Source organism: Myotis lucifugus, unplaced genomic scaffold (genome assembly GCF_000147115.1).
Source record: "Myotis lucifugus unplaced genomic scaffold, Myoluc2.0 scaffold_32, whole genome shotgun sequence".
NCBI classification, from domain to species: domain Eukaryota; kingdom Metazoa; phylum Chordata; class Mammalia; order Chiroptera; family Vespertilionidae; genus Myotis; species Myotis lucifugus.
In genome coordinates, this window is record NW_005871080.1 from 4,986,490 (window position 1) to 5,008,913 (window position 22,424).

The 22,424-nt window shown below is 38.5% G+C and overlaps 1 protein-coding gene across 1 annotated transcript in view; it reads right to left on the reverse strand.

Moving 5' to 3' along the window:
* Positions 1–1,883: 1,883 nt before the first annotated feature.
* ARHGAP15 (Rho GTPase activating protein 15) overlaps positions 1,884–22,424 on the reverse strand; it is a 650,587-nt gene continuing 630,046 nt past the window's right edge. The window contains exon 14 of the mRNA XM_006086875.3: positions 1,884–2,218. Coding sequence (XP_006086937.1) covers positions 2,035–2,218 — 184 coding nt within the window. The 3' untranslated portion in view covers positions 1,884–2,034. The remainder of the gene's footprint in view (positions 2,219–22,424) is intronic.

A 22,424-nucleotide genomic window follows, 5' to 3' on the forward strand; every position in this document is an offset into this window, starting at 1 on the left:
GATTTTAATTCTGGGAACCTAACCCTATTCCTCTCCCTTTGGAAAAGAGAAGCAATTAAAGTCTTGGAGAAGACATAATTGAGACTATGGACTGTCATGGAAATGAGGACTTGAAATAGAATGCCAGAAACTCTTGTTCCATGGCTCCTTGTTTTTCTGAAAGGCGTAAGTACAACTTCAAATATAAGAAGAGCTTAAAGCTGGCAGGTCTGTTAGCTTCCTGTTACCGATGACTTTAAAATATGTTTTTATTGATTTTAGAAAGGAAGGAAAGGAGAGGGGTGGGAGAGAGAGAGAGAGAGAGAGAGAGAGAGAGAGAGATCAGTGATGAGAGAGAATCATTGATTGTCTGCCTCCTACTAGGGATGGAGCCAGAAACCCAGGCATGTGCCCTGACCAGGAATCAAACCATGACCTCCTGGTTCATGGGTTGACGCTCAATCACTGAGGCACACTGGCCAGGCTGTTACCAGTGACATTAGATCATGGGGTTCTGCCTCATGTGATTTTCCTTGGCTTTGTGGTATGTGTATATGCCCCGCTTGATAAAGCCATGCGTTAGCATTTATTGTGGTTGTTTCTCTGTTCTTGGCCACAAGCTGACTCACTGGTGCCATTGCCAAAATGAAGACATTCAGGAGGGCAGGGGAAGTCTCTCCTTCTGCTGCAGGCAGTTCTGTGGCTGCCGGAGCCGCCTGTACCTCTGGCTGTCCCTTGAGCAGACTGTCTTTGCCGAATACTCCATCCATGCAGGCAGCCTATGCCACTGAGCTCATTATTGCTGTAAGTGTTTGCTCTTGGATTCGTGCTTCGCGCGTTTTATTTACATGCTTTATTTTTCATTTTATGAACAAATCGATAACTAGACTTATTCTTTATCGCACTGGATTAGTTTTATTTATTCTGTTTGAATTTGATTAAAAAGCTGTCAAACATAAGTCTACATTTTTATCCGCAGACTATATTCACAAAGCTGGGTCTGAGATGTGTTCAGCTAGAACATACTTTTCAAAAGAAAACAATGTTTCCTACATTCTAGACAGTTATCCTTTTGTTTATCTACGACAAGGGAAACTAACCATCAAATGGAGAAAGCAATCCAAGTCTAGTCAAGGAATTCTTAGGGCATTTGAATAAATGCCTTCTAAAAAAGTTTTTTTTGAGATTGATTTAATGTAATTCACCAATAAAGCATCCTCAGAAGCATAATAAAAATCCTACATAAAATGACATAGCCAGGGAAAGGAGGATATACAGTTTGATGAAGCTTCAAAATGGATGCTAACATTAAAAATGAGCAGTCATGCAATTCCTGTATAATATAAAGACGAAAATTGCAGGGCACTAATTTTGCCTCTAATTTATAAGACAGTATGTTTATGGGACTGCAAATAGTATATATAAAGAGCATATCCAGTGGTAAATGTTTTGAACTGTCATTTGTCTTCAGAAAAAATTCCATTCAACAAGAATTTATACATTCCACTACATAGCACCAAGGATAATCAGACTCTATTTACACATACAAAAATGTTCTTGAGCGATGCAATATGTCTATTTTCATTACGAACCTGACCTCCTTTGTTCTATTTAAAAATTATTAATTTCTGCCTCCCCTCATGCTTTGGTTCTTCTCACATATAAGTAGGAGTGTGGGAGCATGCACGAGGCAGCCAGGTAAGGGGAAGGGTCACACTCAACCTCACTCACTCACTCACTCACTCACTCACTCACTCACATATCTACACCACACACCCAATGCCTGGGAGCAGCATTAAAATGATTTCTTTGGATATGTGCTATCCTCTCTATAAGAGCACTGAAGGGGTTAATGCAGAACACATATAGGCAAATATTGTCAACTATTTTATTCAAATGTTTGGAACTTAAACACAAAATCATCATTAAGTTTTCACAAAACGAGGCATCTGTTGCTTGAAAGGGAAAAAAATATTTCAGAAATATGTTTACAGAAATGTAAAAATATTAGGCATCGAGACAGATGTGAACATATTCAGTAACTTGTCTTGTCTGTCAGTCTTCCTCCGAGCCGAAGATCTTCTTGTACTCGCTCAGCATGAGCTCAGCTATCTGGTTCTGGTAGACCATGTGTATCGCCATGTTCCCCGTCTCATTCTCAGCCCGCAGAAGGGTGGGTCCAAATACAATCCCTAAGCTCTGGGTGGACATGAGGTTCTTGGAGGCTTTGTCCACTATCCTGTGAAGAGAGAGAGAGAAGGAAAGAGAAAAAAAATTCCATTGGAGTTTGAAGTAAAATTGTAGCTACTTTTGAATGATAAAGTTCAGTGTTTTTGAATTATTTTTTAAAAATTAAATTTCAGTTTAAAAAAGGAAAGTAAGGGTGCTGACTGGCTTTGGCAAAACAGGGAATGCAACATAAGAAAAATTTTTTCAGTTTGCAGAAAAACTATGTCAACCACAACTATTTTATCTTATACTCTTTATGCTTTACTGTATGGAAACAGAACTGATGACTTTGGGGGAAGAATTCATTGCCATGTACAACTTTTTATCCCCTTGGTAACTAGCCATTGTGGGTACTCTATGAATATTTGTGAAATAAACATGTGAATAAACTAGACAGCAAAAATTACTGTGGAGATTTACTAGGATTCAGCCTTTGAAGGGTGTATGAGCAGTGGGCCTACACAGCCCCCAGTCAGAGGGGGCGGGAAGCCTTCCTCGATTTCCATCCTTTCACAAACATAACTCTCTAAGGTACCACTTCTGTGACCTAAAGGCTATGCCTTATCTCTCCTGAGAAAGATTGAGAAGGACCAAAGCCATCCATTTGTGACTCCCCACAGCACAAGATCATGGTGAACAAAATGTCCTTGACCTGGTCAATACCAATAATAACCAAGTATTTTTCTAAGCAATTTTATTATTTCATTTAATCCTCACAACCCTCCCATGAGGTAGCTTGTATTATTAAGCCCATTTTACGAATGAGGCCAAGGGTGGTGAAGTGTCTGATGTCACAGGGACCTGAGGTTCAAATCCAGGTAGCCTGGTTCCAGTGCTTGTGGAAACTTCATCGCCGTGGTGTGTGCTAATGATGCCTATGCTTAATGAATGGGCTGATTTTTCACTGTGCCATCCTCCACATGATTATTAGATAATTCCGTAAGAGGGTCTGAAGTTTTATTCTTCACTATAGTATTGTGATGGACAGGTTGGTTACAATAGATTTACTGTGGGCAAAATGACCCTTAAGTTTGGACTGAATATTCAAGACATCTTGCCTCCTTTTTATAAATGGAGAGCATTTGTACTTGTGAGTACTATTGGCCATGGCTACATATCTGGAAGAGATTGCCATATTTTTATTGTATAGTGAATTATAGGAGACTTCTAGTTTAAAGTTTCCTTTGGAGTATAAGAAATTATGCTACATATAAGTGAGATCATATCATATTTGTCTTTCTCTGACTGGCTTATTTCACTTAGCATAATACTCTCCAGGTCCATCCTTGTTGTCTCAGAGGGAAGGGGAGGGGGAAGATATTAACCAAATAATTTATATGCATAACCTATAGACACAGACAATAGTGTGGTGAAGGCCTGGGGATGGAGCTCGAATGGGGAGGAGGGGATCAATGGGGGGAAAAGAAAGGGACATCTGTAATACTTTCAACTATAAAGATAAATTACAAAAAGAAAATATGCCATATTGCTGCTACATTTACCAAAAGTCAGTAGAATGATTTTAACATCCTCCTACCCTGAAGTAGGGGCAAATGGAGTGGGCCTTTGCTTCCCTTTAACACACCTATTCACCTTGATTTAAGAACTCTCTTGAGCTTCTCCCAGACCTCTTTATTATACAAGTTATTAGTAAGATTCACAGTGAAGGAAAACAGGTTTTCTCTTTTGGTTATAAAGTAATACCATTTTATGATACCAATTCCTTCAGTGACTCCACCACACACACACACACTCACACACAAATTGTTAAAGGTAAATATGTAGAGAGATAACATAAATAACCAATCAATTAATTAGGTAAAAGTTGCTTTAACAACATCGTTCTTTGGTAGAAATGTCAAAGTTGATGAGATTTATTTAGCAGAGACAGGGCGCAGAGGTCAAAGGGCATGGAGAAGGTAGAATCAAAAGCAAGAGAGTATTGGTAGTTTGAAGCCTCTTGGCTGATATAAAGCATCTTGGCCAACAGGGTAGGAAAACATTAGGACCTGGAGTCCAGGAGAAAGGGGACAACATAAGGATAGACTGAGGACTAAAAATATATTTTCTACTAAATAATGGCTATAAATTCAGTTGGCAGCAGAAACAGGGAGATTTGGGATAGCTGGGAGACAGACTGCTCCAAACTCACAAGGGTGAGGCTCGAAATCAAGGGAGGTCCAAGAGCTCATTGTTGGAGGGGCAGTCGTGGCGGTGAGGAGGTTATGGGGTAGAAGCTGGGAGAGTCCGTGGCATCTGGAGGAACTTGGGTGAGTGGAGGCGTGAAGAGGTAATTAGCTCTCTGGAGCATACCAGACAGAGCAGCATGTGGGACCCAAGTCACTGGGGGAGAGAAAGAGGCTGAAAGGGATTAGACTTTTTTCAATTTCTCCAGAGATATTTATGTTTTTTCCTTCTCAGCAAAGGTCTGGCCAAAGCTAGAGGAGGAAACCAAAATCGAGTTTAACAAGGATGGCCAGGAAGAGGCTGGAGCTGCATGTCATAGCCCCCTTGGGAAAAGGGTTCTCTGTCTTGGCTGGCAGGTCATGGAAGAGAATCCATGCAGTGGATTTCTGCCAGTGCATCAGTTTTCTAAGATTTCTGTGGACAAATGTTTACTTTGTGCTTTTATGCACGTGTATACATGGAACAATCATTCCATCTCAAACCTGTATCATTTGTGTCAATTTCTCTACACACTTAATCAATTTAAATAAAACCAGCTTTAACTTATGAATGCTTTAAAATAACGTTGTTATAAGTAGAGTTTACTAAATAACATATAGTTTTGTATTTTTGTTATATTCGCATTACTGAAGGTTAAATTCTTAGGCTGGAATTGTTTCCTAAGTTGGGAAAATCAAGTTACTTGTAATAACTCTTAGAAAAATCAAATGTATTTAAGAAAAAAATAAAATGTGGATATGTATTGTGTAAAATATAAGCTATCTTGCTTATGCACTGTTACAAAATGTGTGTTTGCTTGTGGGTGTATAATATATAAATATCAACTAACTAGCAGTTGGTGTATTGAGAAATTAATTAATCTTTAGGTTAGAAAAGATGCTAATTATGAAGACTAATTTGGGGAGGAAGTTACCAACTATTAAACTATATGATTCATGTAGATAGGCAATATATATATTCTCATATTAACATTTAAATTAGATTACATCCCTTTTTAATAGACAGTGGAAATAGGCATGGGGGATGTCTAGGAAAACATATTAATGCTACTATTATAAACTTCATTACTCAAATGTGAACTTACCTACTTTCTACTTCAATAGACTCTTAAATAGTTAAGTGGTTGATTTAGAACCACATAGGAAGTGAACCCCTGTTTAAAAAAATAGGTGAAATACTATCCTACAAAATTATTTAAATCTTAGTTTTGGGTGTATTTTTTTTGTGTGCCTCAAATCAATGGATATCATAATTCTACTCTCACTGTGGGGATCAGCTTAGCATTGCAAGTGCCATTATTTCTAAAAATTTCTACTAGTAAAACATATGTAGAGAAGAAACAGAGGCTATTGAAAGAAATAAAAGCACTGCATGATGAAAAAAATTCAATTTAGTATCTAAGGTGGAAAACTGTCAAATAGAGTAAGTTGTATTTCCAGTTGCTTAAAATCAAGTTGGGTTGTATTATTGGAGGTGGAGGGGGAGTCTGATTTAGAAACCAAATACTAGGGGTTTGGCTTTCATGAAAGTGAGTTTTGTAAAACATCATTTCTGTGATAGATTTCATAAAAATAGCACTCCAGAGTAAAATAAGTTTGAAGGAAGCTGTGTGCCATTTTTTTCTCTTAAAAAATCATACTGCATAATAAAGGCTCTGACAAGTCCTGCAGAAAGTATCTTTGTTTACCTTTGTGTGACTCCTGTGTTCCCTAACTTGCTTGAATGTTGTAGATTCTCCTGAGTGACAAGGAGGAGCCATATTAAAAAAAAATGTTGCTCTAGTTGCTTGGCTAAGGGCCTATTAAATAAGTCTGAAAATGCTCTGGATTTTACCCTTTCCTATGGCACCCTGGCTTCAGAACTATGGAGTAGATAACTCAAAGAGGTCAGGCTCTGGCACGCTCTGGAGAGTTCCAGCCCTCTGGCAGGGCTTAGCTTTCATTAGGCCTTAGACTCTATGACAGTGTTGTAAATTTCGATCTGCAATTTAACCTGATTTCAGCAAAGAAAAGACACTCCACTACCATGATCCCCCCCCAAAAAAATAAAAATAAAAATAAAAAATAAAAAAATCCAAGAAGCAAAAGAACACATCTGAGGGAGAAAAGTGAGGGCAAAGACATGGCTGAGAGATGAACATACAGTGAAATACAGTGAATTGATGGATGGGTAAGAAGGTGCAAAAACATTTGGACTTTAGATCAATATTTGGAAATTCTTCTACATGTTTGTTTACTTACCATTAATTTACTCCTAAGAAATCCTTAGAGCAAAGATACCTGATTCTAAACAACGTGAAGAGCTCAACGTTTAGTGCCTGTGAACACTTGACTAATAGGAAAAAGACCCCAAAGAGCAACTCTTGAAAAGGGCTATTTATTAATACTGTTTAGTTTAAAATAGCCTGACAAAAATAATTATGATTTTATGAATTTGTTCATGAAATAGCACTTGATATATATTCATAGTAAAAGGAATTCTTATACCGCTAAGTAAAATTCAAGTTTATAAAATCTTGAAGTGGGTAAGAATTCATTTTTCTGGCAAGAGCTTAAAAGGATGATATACAGTTTACAGCATAAAAAGGAGAGGAAATGCCAGAGCTACTTTTTGCAGAGTCCAAATGGAAGGAGCAATGATCCATCAATTTAAGATTATTTTAGAAACAATCTATAATCCAGTGCTACAGATGTTGGACCCCAGACAAAAAAATCCTCGCAGCCTTATGCTGGGTAAGTTTTTCCAAGAGTGAGCTGAATTGCTAACTCAAAGAAATTTCTTGGTTGCTTAAAATTACAGCCAAATGGCTCAAACTGAAAGACAGCTTTACTAGAAAACTCAGAATTAATGCTGAATTAAGAAGACCAAAGCATTTAATAATAGTCCAGCTCTAAACAGATAGATGGATGCAAACTTCCTTTTAAGTTTGTGTTTGCTTTTACCATTAATGACTTGCAAAGGAAGTTGAAAGCCACATAATTGCCTGCAGGACAACTCCCAAGTTATTGCAAGTGTATTAAAAGTGCTCCCTTCCCTTTCTCTGTAATGCTGGGATTGTCCAACACACATAACATGAAGGTGCTTTAACTTGAATGGGGAAAGTGTGGTGGTAATGTACTCCTACCATCAGGTCACCAGCCACTGTATGTGAAATGTTAAATGTGACTTTGACCACTTAAGTGACAAAGGCTGTTAAAAATAAAATAAATGTTCAATGTGCTCAACTTATTTTTCCTATGTGCTATAGCTACTTTGGGGGGAATTTATGCTAACCATATACTTGCTTATCCTCAATGTACACAAACTATACCACTGTGTGTGTGTGTGTGTGTGTGTATGAATTAGCAGTAATTCCACTTTCTCCCTTAAAGTTATGTCTCTATGTCAGAAATATTTTCAAATATTGTCAAAGCAGAAGAGTGCATTCACCAATGATTTTCCATTTAACATGTGTTTCAAGGTGGTCATTCATTGGAAATTCAGCCCTTCGTATATGCTAATTTTTAAATAAAATGGTTTATTTTAATTGTAAAGCCTTTCCATTTGGATTTAAATGTCTTACTATTATTATTAATCTTCTAAACAAGTTAAAAACTATCCTCTGAAACAGGAATTACTGTTATATTTGTACATTTTTGCTTTTCAATAATCTTTAAAGCCAAGTATATATAATTCTCTCAAAGCACATTATGGAAAAGGAGCTTTATATGGCAATTGCATATTCATAGCTGACATGGCCTTATTCTTTATATTTATTAAGTACCCTCTCCCTTTGCACAGATTTCAATGTAGGAGATTGAACATTTTCAATTATTCACTTGTTTCATATTTTTATTGATTGGACATTATAGGGAGCTTCTAAAGTATCTTTTAAAGCAATATTCAGAATATCTAATAAGATAGAAAGAATGATAAAGTAATAAGAATGAATAGCCTATGGATTTCAAAATGACTTATTTCCAGTTGGAATATGTATTCTATAATGTGACAACAACCATTGATAAAGTGGGTTATTACAGCCAAATCCTTTAAATAGTAGGTAATATCATAAAGAAACACTACGAGTTATTATTATTTGTTGAATACCTATTATGTGCTAATCACTATGCTTCAACTCTTTCACAATTTTGAAAGATTTAAAAGTCAACTTTCATTTCTTTTTTTCTGATTACATTTAATTCAAGAGAATTTTTAAATTGATTTTAGAGACAGGGGGAGGAGGAGTAGGGAGAGAGAGAGAGAGAGAGATATGGATGTGAGAGAGAAACACTCATTAGATGCTGCCCGTATGTGCTATAGCGTATGTGCTATAGCTACTTTGGGGGGGAATTCATGCAAACCATAACCCCTGCAATCTAGGGAATCAAACCTGCCACCTTTTTAGTGTACATATGACGCTCCAACCAATGGCTAGGGCTCAAGAAAATTAAAAAAGGTTAGAAAAGTATAATAAAGAAAAAATTCACCAGTAACCATAAACACAGTAACTCAATGTTACCAGTATTCACTGAATACCTACCAGGTGTTGGACACTGTTCTGGGTGTCAGTGACAATGCAATGAATAAAACAAAGTCCCTGCCCATAAGAAGCTTATACTCTAGAGACCCAGACAATAAACAATACTCTAAATAATGTGTAATATGATTTTGGGCACTGAAGTACTTCAAGAAAAACTAAGAAAAAGAGAAGCAGCCATTGTTCCACTGACCCTAGGGCCCTTTAAAAAAAAAATCCTAATGTCTTCAAATCCCTCCCAGAGATGCTTGTTTACTTAGCCTGGGTGGGGCCTGGCTGGTTGCAGATAATATTGCCCTGAAGGCACTCAGCACCAAAGAGCCCTTCCTAAGGAAGGACACTGGGCGGAGACCTGCTTCCATGCTCACCAGGGGAAGGAGAACTCAGAACAGGGAAGAGTAGGCAGAAAGCCCCAGTGGTGAAGTTGTCTGTGGTGGATCTAGGAATAGAGAGGAGGACAGGATGGCTGGAGGCTGGGGAATGAGGTGAAGGAGGTAGGAGAGGCTGTGGGGGAACTTATGGGCCTTGGTATGGATTTGGGATTTAATTCTAAAGACAATGTGAATCCATTCTTGGGTTTTGTCCAGAAGAATGACATTGCCAGGACTTAGGAGTTATACATGTATAAATAAAGACTTTATTTACAAACATATTCCCAAAAAATCCTTTCTATATGATTCTGTATCAAGCACTTTTTCACTTTTATCTTGTATATGTAATATTTATTATTTACTCATTACCTTATATGGGACCTAGTGGGTTGCACCTTATGATTTCTTAATATAAGTGAAATTGATATATTAAAAAAAAATCTTTCCATGTACTCTTCCTCCACATTTTGGAGCATTTCTCTAGACAGCGTTTCCCAACCAGAGGCAATTTTGCCACCCCCATGAGGCATTTGGCAATTGCTGTAGACATTTGGGATTGTCATGCCTGGGTGGGGGGTTGCTGCTGTCATCCAGTGGGTAGAAGCAAAGGATGCTGCTCGAATTCTAGGATGCCGCTTGCATTCTATGATGTGCAGGACAGCTCCCCACAACAAAGGACTAGCCAGCCCAAAATGTCAATAGTGCTGCTGTTGAGAAACCCTGCAGTAGGATAAAACAGTAGAAATGTAACAACTAGATCACTGTGCCCAGACTTCACTGCTCATGAGAATAACCCGGAAGCCATGTTGAAACACAATTGCTGGGCTCTGTCCCCAGAATTCTGATTCAGCAAGTTGAGGAGGTACTTGAGGATCTGCATTCCTCACGCGTCCCAGGTGATGATGCTGCTGGGCCGGGACTGCACCGAGAACTCACGCTAGGTTATTAAGTTATGGCTCTTCTATTTTTAAAATACGACAACACGAGATATGTTAACACATTGCACTGCAAGGACCATGTGATCCTGTTATCATTATTATCATTTGGTATTATTCTTTTTAAAATAATTGTCAATTTGATAGGGAAAAAATGGTCTGTCATTCTTTGGACTTAGGATTCTTCCAAGTTAGGAAATGGGGGAAAAAGCAAAAAAAAGCATTCATGCGGATTTTCTCTTCTGTGAATAGCTGTCCATACCCTCTGCCCCTCTCCTATTGAGTGTGTATCAGATTGTTTGTTTAATCCATTTATTTATTTTGTACTAGAGGCCCAATCCATGAAATTCGTGCAAGAGTAGGCCTTCCTTCCCCCAGCTGCCGGCACCAGCTTCCCTCTGGCACCCAGGGAAGGACATCTGATCTAATTAGCATATTATGCTTTTATTATTAGAGATTATTACAGATGATAAAACTAATACATAATCTTTGAAAAATGTACCAATCAGGGGTATGTAGAGTAAAAAAGTAAACTCCTCTTGTTTCCCATTAAAACTCCTTCATGTTAACTGTAATTAACAGATGGGTGTGCCTTCTGGATATTTTCCTATCTATCTATCCATCTACTTATCTTCTTATATATTTTTTCCTTCTAAAAATTGAGATAAAAAGTACATTAAATGCTACTTCCCCTTTAAGTATATATTGTAGGCATTTTTCCAAGTCCGTACATATAAAAATACCTCATCCTTTAAAAAAAGTTGTTACATTTTGTAGTATGGAAATACCTTAATTTATTTAACCGTTGTCTTGCTGGCGGACTTTTTCGTTGCTTCTAATACTTTGCTATTACAGACAATGCTACAATGAACATCTTACACATGTAGTTTTTTGAATTTTTATGTATTAAGAAGCATGACACTTCATTCTTTTTGTTGTACTTATATTCTCCCAAGGATTTTGTTTCTTAATTTTATTTATTTATATGTTTATGTGGTCATATCTAGCACTATTTCTTTGAGAAATTCTATTATGTTTTTGTTATTATAGAATTCATCCTTTTAGAGATCAGGTAAATATCAATGCTTTCTCCTAGTGTTTCTTTAATGATTTCATTTTCACATCCTCTAATTCATCTTAAATATATCTTATTGTGTGAAATGTGATGGTAATCTAAGTTAATTTTCTCCATAGCTAGCTAATCTCCCCAAAACATTTGTTGAGAGATGATCCGTTCTCCATTGATTTGTGACGCCACGTTCTCATGCAGTTTTCTACACTTACAGACACACACACCAGATACATCCTATTCTGGTGATAATTATGTGAGTATTCTAAACTAGTACCTCACTGTTTAAATCACTGTAACTTTGATATATATTAGGAATATTCTTCCTATCATTCTTTTTCTTTTTCAGGTGTGAAAGAAAATTTTCAGATGAATTTTTTCCGATGAACAAAATAAACCTAAAGAAAGATTGAATAACTTGATCAAAGCCACATAGTAAATGACAGCACCTAGATTAAGATGAAGATCATGATTACTCTGGGATAGAGATTTTTTTTTTTTTGTCAAATAACTACGGGGTAAGGGCATGTGCTGGGGAGAGATTGCTGGGGGGAGGTCAATGGGGGGAAAAGGAGACATATGTACTACTAGTAGTATTTGTAATACTTTAAACAATAAAAAAATTAATTAAAAAAACTTTGCACTTGAAATCAACGGCTCTCTAATCATGAGGCCTAAGTCTGAGACTTGGAAGGGAAGCAAGTCAGAGAGGCAGCAAGCAGTCTTAGGTAACATTTTTAATTACCTAATTCACATCCAAGTATGTATTTACAAAGATGAGAAGGGTGTTCAGGTGGAAGAAAAACTCAATTAATATGTATTGTCTTTTTCTCCAGATTCACAGTGTTTTAAACTTCTGAAAGCATTTATTTCTCATTGTGACTGGAACTGCATTATTGGTGAGATAGACTGAGAATTTCAGCTATGGGTTCCCTTAGGCATTTTCTCCCAAGCTTTGACATGGTTTTAGCCATCCACATTTGACCATGTCAGCAGGAAAAAGAGTTTTGGAGTTTATTCCCTGAGCTCTGCTGATCTACCAGTACTACTGATAATATCAACTGGGAGGGCACTCCCTCCATTTAGGGGACAGAGGTTAAAAAATATATATTGGGAGTATTTTTAGAAAGGAAAAATTATAAAACTGTCATTATTCTCTACCCAAAATTTGTTCAATAGGGCAGTTAAAAAACTGGAATGTGCCATTTGATACAGAATATTGGGGGTTGTGCATGGATTAGCATTAATTAGGCCAAGTAGACTAAGGCACCTAATTATAAGATACTAGAGGCCTGATGCACAAAATTTGTGCAAGGGGCTCAGCCCTGGCGGCCCCGGCTACATCTGGAAGGTCGTCCGGTCTAAATAGCATATTATGCTTTTATTATTATAGATTAGTAGAAAATATAGAACTTAAATATTTGCCTGATGGTGTTAGATAAATCTAAAAGGAACACTATCGATATGCAACATCAGAATTCATCAACCTCTCTTTTATTTTCCTTTTTCACATAGGTGAAGAGAACAACTATTTCACTTCCTACTAAGGGCATCTACATCAAATCTTCAGCAGCTACTTTAAAATTGTCTTTTTGTTTAAAAGATTCCCAAATAGGTAAAAGAGAATCAGTTGGAATTTGGGTACTGTCATTCAATCATCCATGCTTAACTTTACTTTCTGATACTTTTTACAGTGACTTGACATTAAGAGAGACTGCTTGGCTGGATCCCCAGCCCTGGTAGTGTGTGTGTGGAAGTCAATCAATTGATGTGTCTCTCTTACATCGATCTTTCTCTCTCTGTGTCTCTCCCTCTCCCTTCCATTCTCTCTAAAAATCAATGGGAACATGTTGTGGGGTGAGGATTAATGAGAGAGAGAGAGAGAGAGAGAGAGAGAGAGACTGACTGACTCTGTGTAACAGGAGAGCTCCCAAGTGAATGCACCCATTGGAGTGATGTGTTCCTCAGTAGTGGAGCAAAGGGACCCAAGGAGTTTGACTTGGAAGAAAGAATAGTTAGGGAAGCCATGACGACTGAATGCAAAAACAAACAAACAAACAAAAAAATAACCAACAAAACAAAAACACAACATGATATGGAAGAAAATTTCAACTGTGCTCTTGTAAATCCAGTTCCTAGAATTAGCCCAGAGACCGAATTCACCCCCTTATTAAGGATTTTGTGTTGAAAATAGACTAGGCTGCTACAAAGGATTCATATTTATTATAGAAAGTTTAGAAAATGCAGACAAATAAAAAAGGAAAATGAAAGTCCCTCATAATCTCATCACTTGTATATCACTACTACTAATATTTGGTTGCTATAGATTTTTTCACATGTACACTAGAAAAGTACAGGGAGCATCCATTAAGGTTATGAAATATTTTGTACATAAAAAGGCCATGAGTTTCTCATCAGGAGGGATTCAGAAATGTCTAAGATTCCTGTGTTGGATGGAAGTGAAATGACATTTAAAATGTCGTTTGGGCTCCCAGATTAATGATGAAAGAGTGCACATTCTGAGAAAGTCAAACTATCATTTGAGATGAGGTGGAATAATGTATATTTGCTGAGGTTTCTGGTTTCTTCCCTACCCTTCCTTGTACTCTTGTGCTTCTATCCTTTCCCCAAAATTCAGTCAGCAGCATTTTTTTTTTTACCTCAGTGGATATAGTAGAGCAGAAAAACAGAGAAAGTACTTTGGACTTTGCAAATGAAGACATTGGAATTGAAAAGAACTGTACCTCTGAGTTTAAAAAACTTAAGTGTCCAAGAAATCAGAGTTGCAGCTCTGACCTAACCAATAGATTGGAAGGTAGGTGAAGAGCCAGGCTACCCTGCTGCCAGACAGAAGAAAGATTTCCTGGAGAGGCAGGGAGAAGAGAGATGAGGTCCTGGTGAGGTCCCGCAGAAGTGCTGAGTCCGGAGCCCTTCCTACCCCTCTTCCCTGGGATACAGGCTGTTAGAAGTTTGGAGGATTCTGAGATTAGACAGATCTATGTTCTTTTCTTTGGGGAAAACCTAGGGATATAGCAAGACTCCAGAATTCCTAAGTCCAATATATCAGAATAGTTAAATAAAAATTACCACATTGTTTATCGAGGCAAAGGTGGCATTAAGATAGCTTTACAGAGTTCTTCCTGAGCAGAGACTGAAAGTCAGACCTGGGATTAGAAGTTGGGGATGATGGCAGAAAACCAGAGGGAATGAAGACCAGCTTGAACAGGTGACATGAGCCCGATACTTTCTACCCTACTCATCTGTTTTATTAACTTTCTTCAGTAGAATGTAAACATCTTAAGCACCAGGACTTTATTTATTTTTGTTTAGTGCAGTATCCCTAGATGAAGATTAGTGTTTGGCTCATAGTACTAGGTGCTCAATAAATATTTATTGAAATACTGAAAATGGACGCTCTTGCTGTCCCACCAAATGCTTAGGCTGTATGTAGCTCTTCAGAACTAGAATCAGGCCAGGAAAATGTCCACAAGGCACTCTGAATTGACTAGACTGAAATCATTTAGGTGAGTGGGCCTTAACAGAGAAATTAGTTTTTATTACGGCACAATAATTACGCTTCTTGCACACCTGAGTTTCATACCTACTCTGAGATAATAAGAACATGAAGGCAGAGGTAAAGAGAGCCACTGTTTCTTGAGAACTTGTTAGGGGCCTATAACCACGCAGAGTGCCTTTCCCGTGTACTATCTGACAATGAGTTTCCAACATGTACTCAATTCGGACAAAACTGGTGAGAGGAGTTTAGAATAGAATGTCATTTTTATCTGCTTTATACTATAGATGGTTGAAGTTAAAGAAAATGATACCATTTTTCTTGGTCACCTAAAATATGACTATTAAATTCTATTTTAGGTAAAATGCTCAATGTATCTGCAGAAATCCAGACCCTTTGAAATTCGCCCGGCCAGAATGGCTCAGTTGGTTGAGTGCCAGCCTGTACACTGAAAGCTTGCCAGTTTGATTCCAGGAAAGGGCACATACCTGGCTTGCAGGTTTAATCCTAGTCAGGGCACATATGGAAGGCAATGATTGATGTTATTCTCTCACATTGATGTTTCTCTCTCTCTCTCTCTCTCTCTCTCTCTCTCTCTCTCTCTCTCCATGTTCTCGGGTGAGGATTAAAAAAAAAGTATGCAATGCTTGCCTCAAAGATACAAACTATTTATTTTGCTATTATACATATAAGTTTATAATCTGTATTGAGGTGGAGAAATAAAGTGTGCCAGTTTCTGCATATGTCCTTATACATGTGGATGTTGGTCTAGCTCATGATTCCATTGTCCAGCACACACATCTGTATTGACCTTTTGTAAAAAAATTCTATAGGCAGGATTAAATGTATCATTTCTAGGGACCATTATCAAGCTCTATCTTGAGTTTTATAAAAGGGTCTCTCCTAGTCTGCAGGCTGCTAAGGGGCCAATCTTATATTTACTAATTTGGTATTGATGGTGGCTGTTTTGGACCCAGAGATAGACCACTCAAACTTTCTTTCAAGGAAGGACTTCCTGCCTATCTGTGTGGAGCGAGGTTAGCAGATGGACTCCAGCTGTCTTTTCTTCAAGGTCTGCCTCAATTGCAGGGAGCCACCTTGCCCAAGGTCACTGACTGTTGGACAATGGGCTGCGTGTACTCCAGAGCTCCCCATGTGGTTGGCTGAGGGTAAGTTGGATCTACATCAAAGTTCATCTTCTTCCTCTACCAATCCTGCTCCCTTCCATAAGGGTTGATCCCTAATAAGTACCCTGTATGCCAAACTCTGTTTCAGAACTTAACCTGTGATTATTGGTTTCGGAACTGGCCCATGAAAGCCAGCACAAATGGGGATTTAGAGCTGGTCACTTGCGGACTGGTTGGAAATGAGGGGTTTGTCAGCCGTGACAGGCAAGTACAGTCAGGTCTTGGCACAGGGTGGTAGTCCACATGTTAAAACTCTCATTGGTGCTAAATTGGGATGGTATATCCACGGAGGGGAGACTAGTAGTATGTAATATATTAGGCATTTAAAAATAATGGCAGGAGGTTGTGGATAGTAACTACAAGGTCAACGAGATTGAAGAGCTATTGCTAAGCACCATTTATACTCCACAAAAAATGTTGTTTGAAATTACTGGGCCTTTACCCCGTAAATCAGGGTTGGCTGTAGGAAAGCCCATTACAGAACCAGGCTTACAGACAGCATTGGAGATGCTGTCAGGTTGATGCAATTATAATAATACGCAGCAGGGACAGGGGGACAGCCAAGAGGACTTGACTCACAGGGAGCAATGAGATGGTTAAAAGAACATGGCATCCCCCAGGAGCAAAATGAATAGGCAGCCAAGAAGGATGCTATTCAGCTTGTATCACTGTATTAGAATAATTCATCTAGTCATTGTTTTATCAACTACTGCTGCTTCCTGGACACTTAGAGCTTCTTGGGTCCAGGGATCAGCAAGCAAGGAAAAGAGTGACCATCGAGTCAGAGGTCATTAACCCTGATCAGGTGGAAGAGGTAGGGTTGCTGTTACACAGTGAGGATAGGGAATAATATGTGTGGTATCTAGATGATCCACATGGGGCTTCCAAGTCCTCTGTTACCCAATTTCTCTGTTTAATGGATAGGGCAGAAAACCTTGTCTGCGAAGACACAGTGATTAAGAGCATGGATCCCTCAGGGATGGAGTTGGGAGTCACTGTGTTGGGTCAGCAACCATGACCAGCAGAGGCAATTACTGAGATTCCCTGAAATGGACAGTGGAGAAGGGAGATAATGAGTGTCAGCTCTGGGTCAGGCCAACATTCAGCTGCAGGGCTTGCATCTTTCCTACTAAAGCTTCCTCTTCAAAGGCTTCCTTGGGAATGAGGCCTCCCGCAGTCCTGGGGGAGAGGTTCCTCAAGCATACATAAAGAATGGATTAGAGTGGCACAAATGGTGGAATGTGGTGGACACTACATGCTCTGCTTAGATGTCTCTTCAAGGAAGAACACCCAACTGCAGTGTCAGTCAGCAGTCGGCCCAGCAGTCAGCCCTGCAAGGTTTGCCTCAGCAGAAAGGAGCCTCATCCCAACACTCTCAGAAACAGCCCATGGCCAGTGACTGATCACTGTGGGGCAGACAGGCCAAGTCCTTTTGGTCCATTTAGAGACAGCTCTGATGGGACATGGATGCTCCGGAGCTCCTGTGGGCTGGCCAACCGGTGTTGGCCCCACATCATAGTTTGACTTCTCTTTCTTCCTCCTGCTCCACCCCTCCTTGTGTTGGAGGTTATAGATAACTGGTGCCATGTTACATCCAACCTGTGATGGTAGCCATGAGCTCTGGGGAATCAGAATCGCTCTAGTAGAACGAGAACTGGCTTGTGAAGTGACCTGAAAACTAGTCCTGTGTCTAGCTCTGTGTACATGAGTCATTACACTCTACTCCAAATACATGTTTTATCATCAACAGAACTTAGATAAAACCGTCATGCTTCATGTATAGCACTTCATATTCTCCAACTCATTCTGGTCATTCTAGAGCAGAGTCTTAGTCCCCACTGCATGTAAATACCATCTGTGCATTCAAAGCCATATCAACGGCAGGGACTCAACCACAGACAATCTTACAACTGGCTATAGTGAAGCATGGGTTCGATAAAAACTGTTTGTCATTCTATCACAGTGGTTCTCAACCTGTGGGTTGCGACCCCTTTGGGGGTCAAATGACCCTTTCACAGGGGTCGCCAAAGACCATCGGAAAACACATATATAATTACATATTGTTTTTGTGATTAATCACTATGCTTTAATTATGTTCAATTTGTAACAATGAAATTGGGGGTCACCACAACATGAGGAACTGTATTAAAGGGTCGCAGCATTAGGAAGGTTGAGAACCACTGTTCTATCAGAACTACTGCTCTAGAGAAAACCTGCAATCTGGAATCTTAGAATCATAAGTTCTTTTTCTCTGAGGTTCTCTGAGCCTCAGACTCCTTGTCCAGAAAGTGAAATTAATGATGAACTGACCTCATGGGTTGTTTTCAAGGTTATGTAAAAAATGTGTGCAAAACCCTTTGCAAATTATAGAAACACTGATTTTTATTATACGTGATTATGTTTACTTCTGTCAGTTGTTATTTTATAAACGCAGAAAGGGAGATTAGGACTCACTGGTTTTCCATTCTGTCTAGAGCCTTTAACAACGTGAAGGGCTCACATAGAGATTCTGATTTTGTGGTCCCGGGTAGAGGCCCAGGCGAGTTTCTAAAAAGCTTCACAGGCAAATCTGGTGTGCAGCTGGCTTTAAAGACTTCTTGGTAAAATGACCTGTCCTAAGGTCACACAGCCACTTAGTAAAGAAGCCGAAACTCCAATCTAGACCTTACTGTGCCTTGTGAGTTTTATCCATGCCAAGTTTCCAATCTTGCACCTGAGTCTTATCATAATATTATAGGTTAGTCTTAAAATATAGTAATAGAGGTAAGAGGGAATTTGAATTTAAAACAACAACAATTAGGTACCATCTCACATCTGTCAGAATGGCTAACATCAACAAATCAACAAATGACAAATGCTGGCGAGGATGCAGAGAAAAAGGAACACTCGTGCACTGCTGGTGGAAATGCAGCCACTGTGGAGAACAGTATGGAGTTTCCTCAAAAAACTAAAAATGGAACTTCCATTTGACCCAGTGATCCCACTTCTAGGAATATATCCTAAGAAACTAGAACTATAATGAACAACATAAACCGATGAACAAAAACAGATCTAGAGACAGAGAAGCATCAATCAGATGCTCAAACCTCAGAGGGAAGGGAGGGGAGGGTGGGGGTAAGGGGAGAGATCAACCAAGGACTTGTATGCATGCATATAAGCATAAGTGATGGACGCAGACAACAGGGGGTGAGGGTGAGGGCAAGACTGGGGGGATGAGGGGACAATGGGGGGATAAAGACACATTTGTAATACCTTAATCAATAAAAATAAAATAAAATAAAATTGTGCAGAAAATAATAAAAAAATAAAATGAATGTAATGTGCCATGATTATTAAATATTAAAATAGCTATTCCTATCCCATTAGCACTAAACCATATGATTTGTGTGCTTTTAGCAAGGGGTGAAACTCTGTAGGTAACAGAAGGTATTTTTAAGATTATATGAATCAAGCATAAATTAAACAAAGTGACACCAAGGCTGAAATAATGTAAGCAAGCACGAAATGAAACATTTCAGTGAATTCAGATAGAGTAATGTACTGCTACTGTACTGCTCCCCTCTCTTGAACACTTAATTTGGAATTATGAGGGAAGAGAATAGTCGACAGACAGAGAAGGATAAATAGAGATCTGAAGATCATTTTAGTGTGATCATGACCAGGTCATTCATATTTCTCATATAGCCTGGAAACAATCTCCTACTTATTGGAAGATGTGACCTTTAAATGTTCCTTACTTGCAAAAAGACAAATATTCTAGAAGCCGTGTGTTAGCCTGTAGAGTCATCTGTCTTGGCTGCTCTGGGATTGGGGGCTACTACAGGGAGAGTGCAAATTATAGATGAGCGAATGTGTTATGTATTCTTTACATTTGCAGACTTTAGGGTAAGCTTTCTTTGACAGCTCTCTGATTTCTTTAACATAGCAAATCTTTAATCAGTCTAGATATGTTAAGATGTGATCTTTTACAGTGAATTGACTTGAGTGGAGTACTTGAGTTGAAATGTGTATATTTCCCCCTCAAAAGCTGACTTGTTTGGGGGGGGGATCAGATATTCTATGATATACTTTGCCTCAGTGACAAGATGTTTTGGGGGAAATCATCCAAGCTTGAAATAAAATCTTTATTGAAAGTAATTCTACATTCATGCCAGTCAGATACATTGTAGGATTAGACCAGATATCCCAGGGGGAAACTATGGTATATGCACCAGGCAGAGTTGATTATGTGGAGCTCCTGTCAGTTCTTAACTTCCTGACAATGGCTGAAGTATTCACAGCCGCTACAACTCTGTTTTCATCTTTATTTTGAGAGAAAGTTAATACACTTTACCTTAACTATGCCAAATGTACTGGAAAATAACCCAGTAATAAGATACAGCCCGTCTACCAAGTGATAGCTGTATGTAGAGAGCATTTAGCTGTGCATTTCAAGGAAACAAATATAAGCAGCAAATGACTGAAAGATATTGTGATTATTTTTTCTGCTTGAACTTTAAAATTTTCTTGGCAAAGCCTCCTGTGTGCTGTCTTAAAATCAATGTGTATAAATAATCATGGAGCCAAGTAAATGGCTTTCATTGCAAATTCTCTTCAAATGGGAGGGCAACCTTTATTATAACTATTATTATTATTATAGCAATTTGATTATCAATGTTATTTGGTGTCAGAAAGAAAGACACAGGTGTGCCAGGTGATATTTAGTTCTACTTAGAGAATCAACAACAGCTTAAGAATTGTTTTTTGGGGGCATAGTTAATACTGCAACTAAAGAAGAGAGAAGAAGGCATAATTTTGTGGAGGTTCAGAATAGGTCACCTTAAGATGTTCCTCTGTCGTATGCAAATTGTTTTGAGCTGAAGGCAACTTTAGCAAAGGGCTCAAGAGAAACTCTGCCTCTCTGTTAAAAGAACTTGAATAATGGACCTTGCCTATAATAAGAGATAACCTCTTTGATGTACTTACATGGCAGTGCAAACAACTAATTATTGGATATGTGCTTTCCCTGCAATAAGCTTGTAAGCTCCAAGGTGCCTTACCTGATCTCTAGCTCAGAATGTCTTATATACCCATGTTCTCTTTCTGTCTCTGAATCTCTTGTGCATCTGAAGTCTCCAACTCACTCATGTATGCAGGGTTTTACATATCTATATCTTCAATTTGGTTATTTCCTCAAAATATATTTTTATTGATTTCAGAGAGGAAGGGAGAGGGAGAGAGATAGAAATATCAATGATGAGAGAGAATCATCAAATGGCTGCCTCCTGCACCTCCCCGCAATGGGGATCGAGCTCACAACCCCAGCATGTGCCCTGACCGAGAATCGAACCGTGACCTCCTGGTTCATAGGTCGATGCTCAACCACTGAGCAACACAAGCCGGGCTGGTTATTTTCTCTTGTTAATCCATCTCATGTCTCTTTGATTATTAGATCAGCCAAAAGGACCTTGGAAGTAGAGGAAAATTTCTTCCTCCCTCCCACAACTTCAAATTTAGTTTTATGTTCTCATTCACTATAAAGATAACACATCATTGTAGTTCTAGAAGAAAGGGAAAGACATGACCCTCAATGCTTGCTAATAACTACATTAATTTAAAAATACAGAATGTAATTGTATAATTACCATCTTTTGGTTGTGTATTCTAAAACACATTGTTCTCATGTCACCAAAGAACGGAAGGAAGAAGGTGAAGTGGCCCATGACTTAAGCGTAAGGACAGTAATGATAGCCTCACCTAGACAAAGAAGTCTCAAGGTGAAATGAATATGTATCCTGAGAACACATCACCTGTCTGAGCAATGCATTGGTTAAAATACAAGTTAAAACTTAAGTTTAAAAAAACTCTGTTTTCAAATTTAAAAAAGATTATGACTGTCTTTTAATGGGTGAGTGGATAAATCAATGGTGGGACATTCATACAATGAAATATTCAGTGGTTAAAGAAATGTGCTACCAGACAATGAAAAGACAGGAGGATTCTCAGGTGCATATTGCTAAGTGAAAGAGCTCAATATGAAAAGTCTACATACTGTATGATTCCCAGTATCTGACATTCTGGAAAAAGCAAAATTCTGGAACTAGTAAAAGATCAGTGATTGCCAGGAGTTAAGCAAGAGGGAGGAATGACTAGGCAGAGCACAGAAGATTTTTAGGGCAGTGAAACTATTCTGTATGATATTATGATGGTGAATACATGTCATTATACATTTGTCCAAATCTATATAATTACAACATTAAGAGTGAACTTTAATATAAACTACGGACTTTAGTTAATTATTATGTATTGATATTGCTTCATCAAATGTACCACACTAATGCATGATGTTAATAATAGGGAAAATGTATTTGTGTGTGTGTGTGTGTGTGTATGTGTGTGTGTGTGTTGGAAGAGATAGTATATAGAATTCTATCATTTCTGCCCAGTTTTCTGTAAAC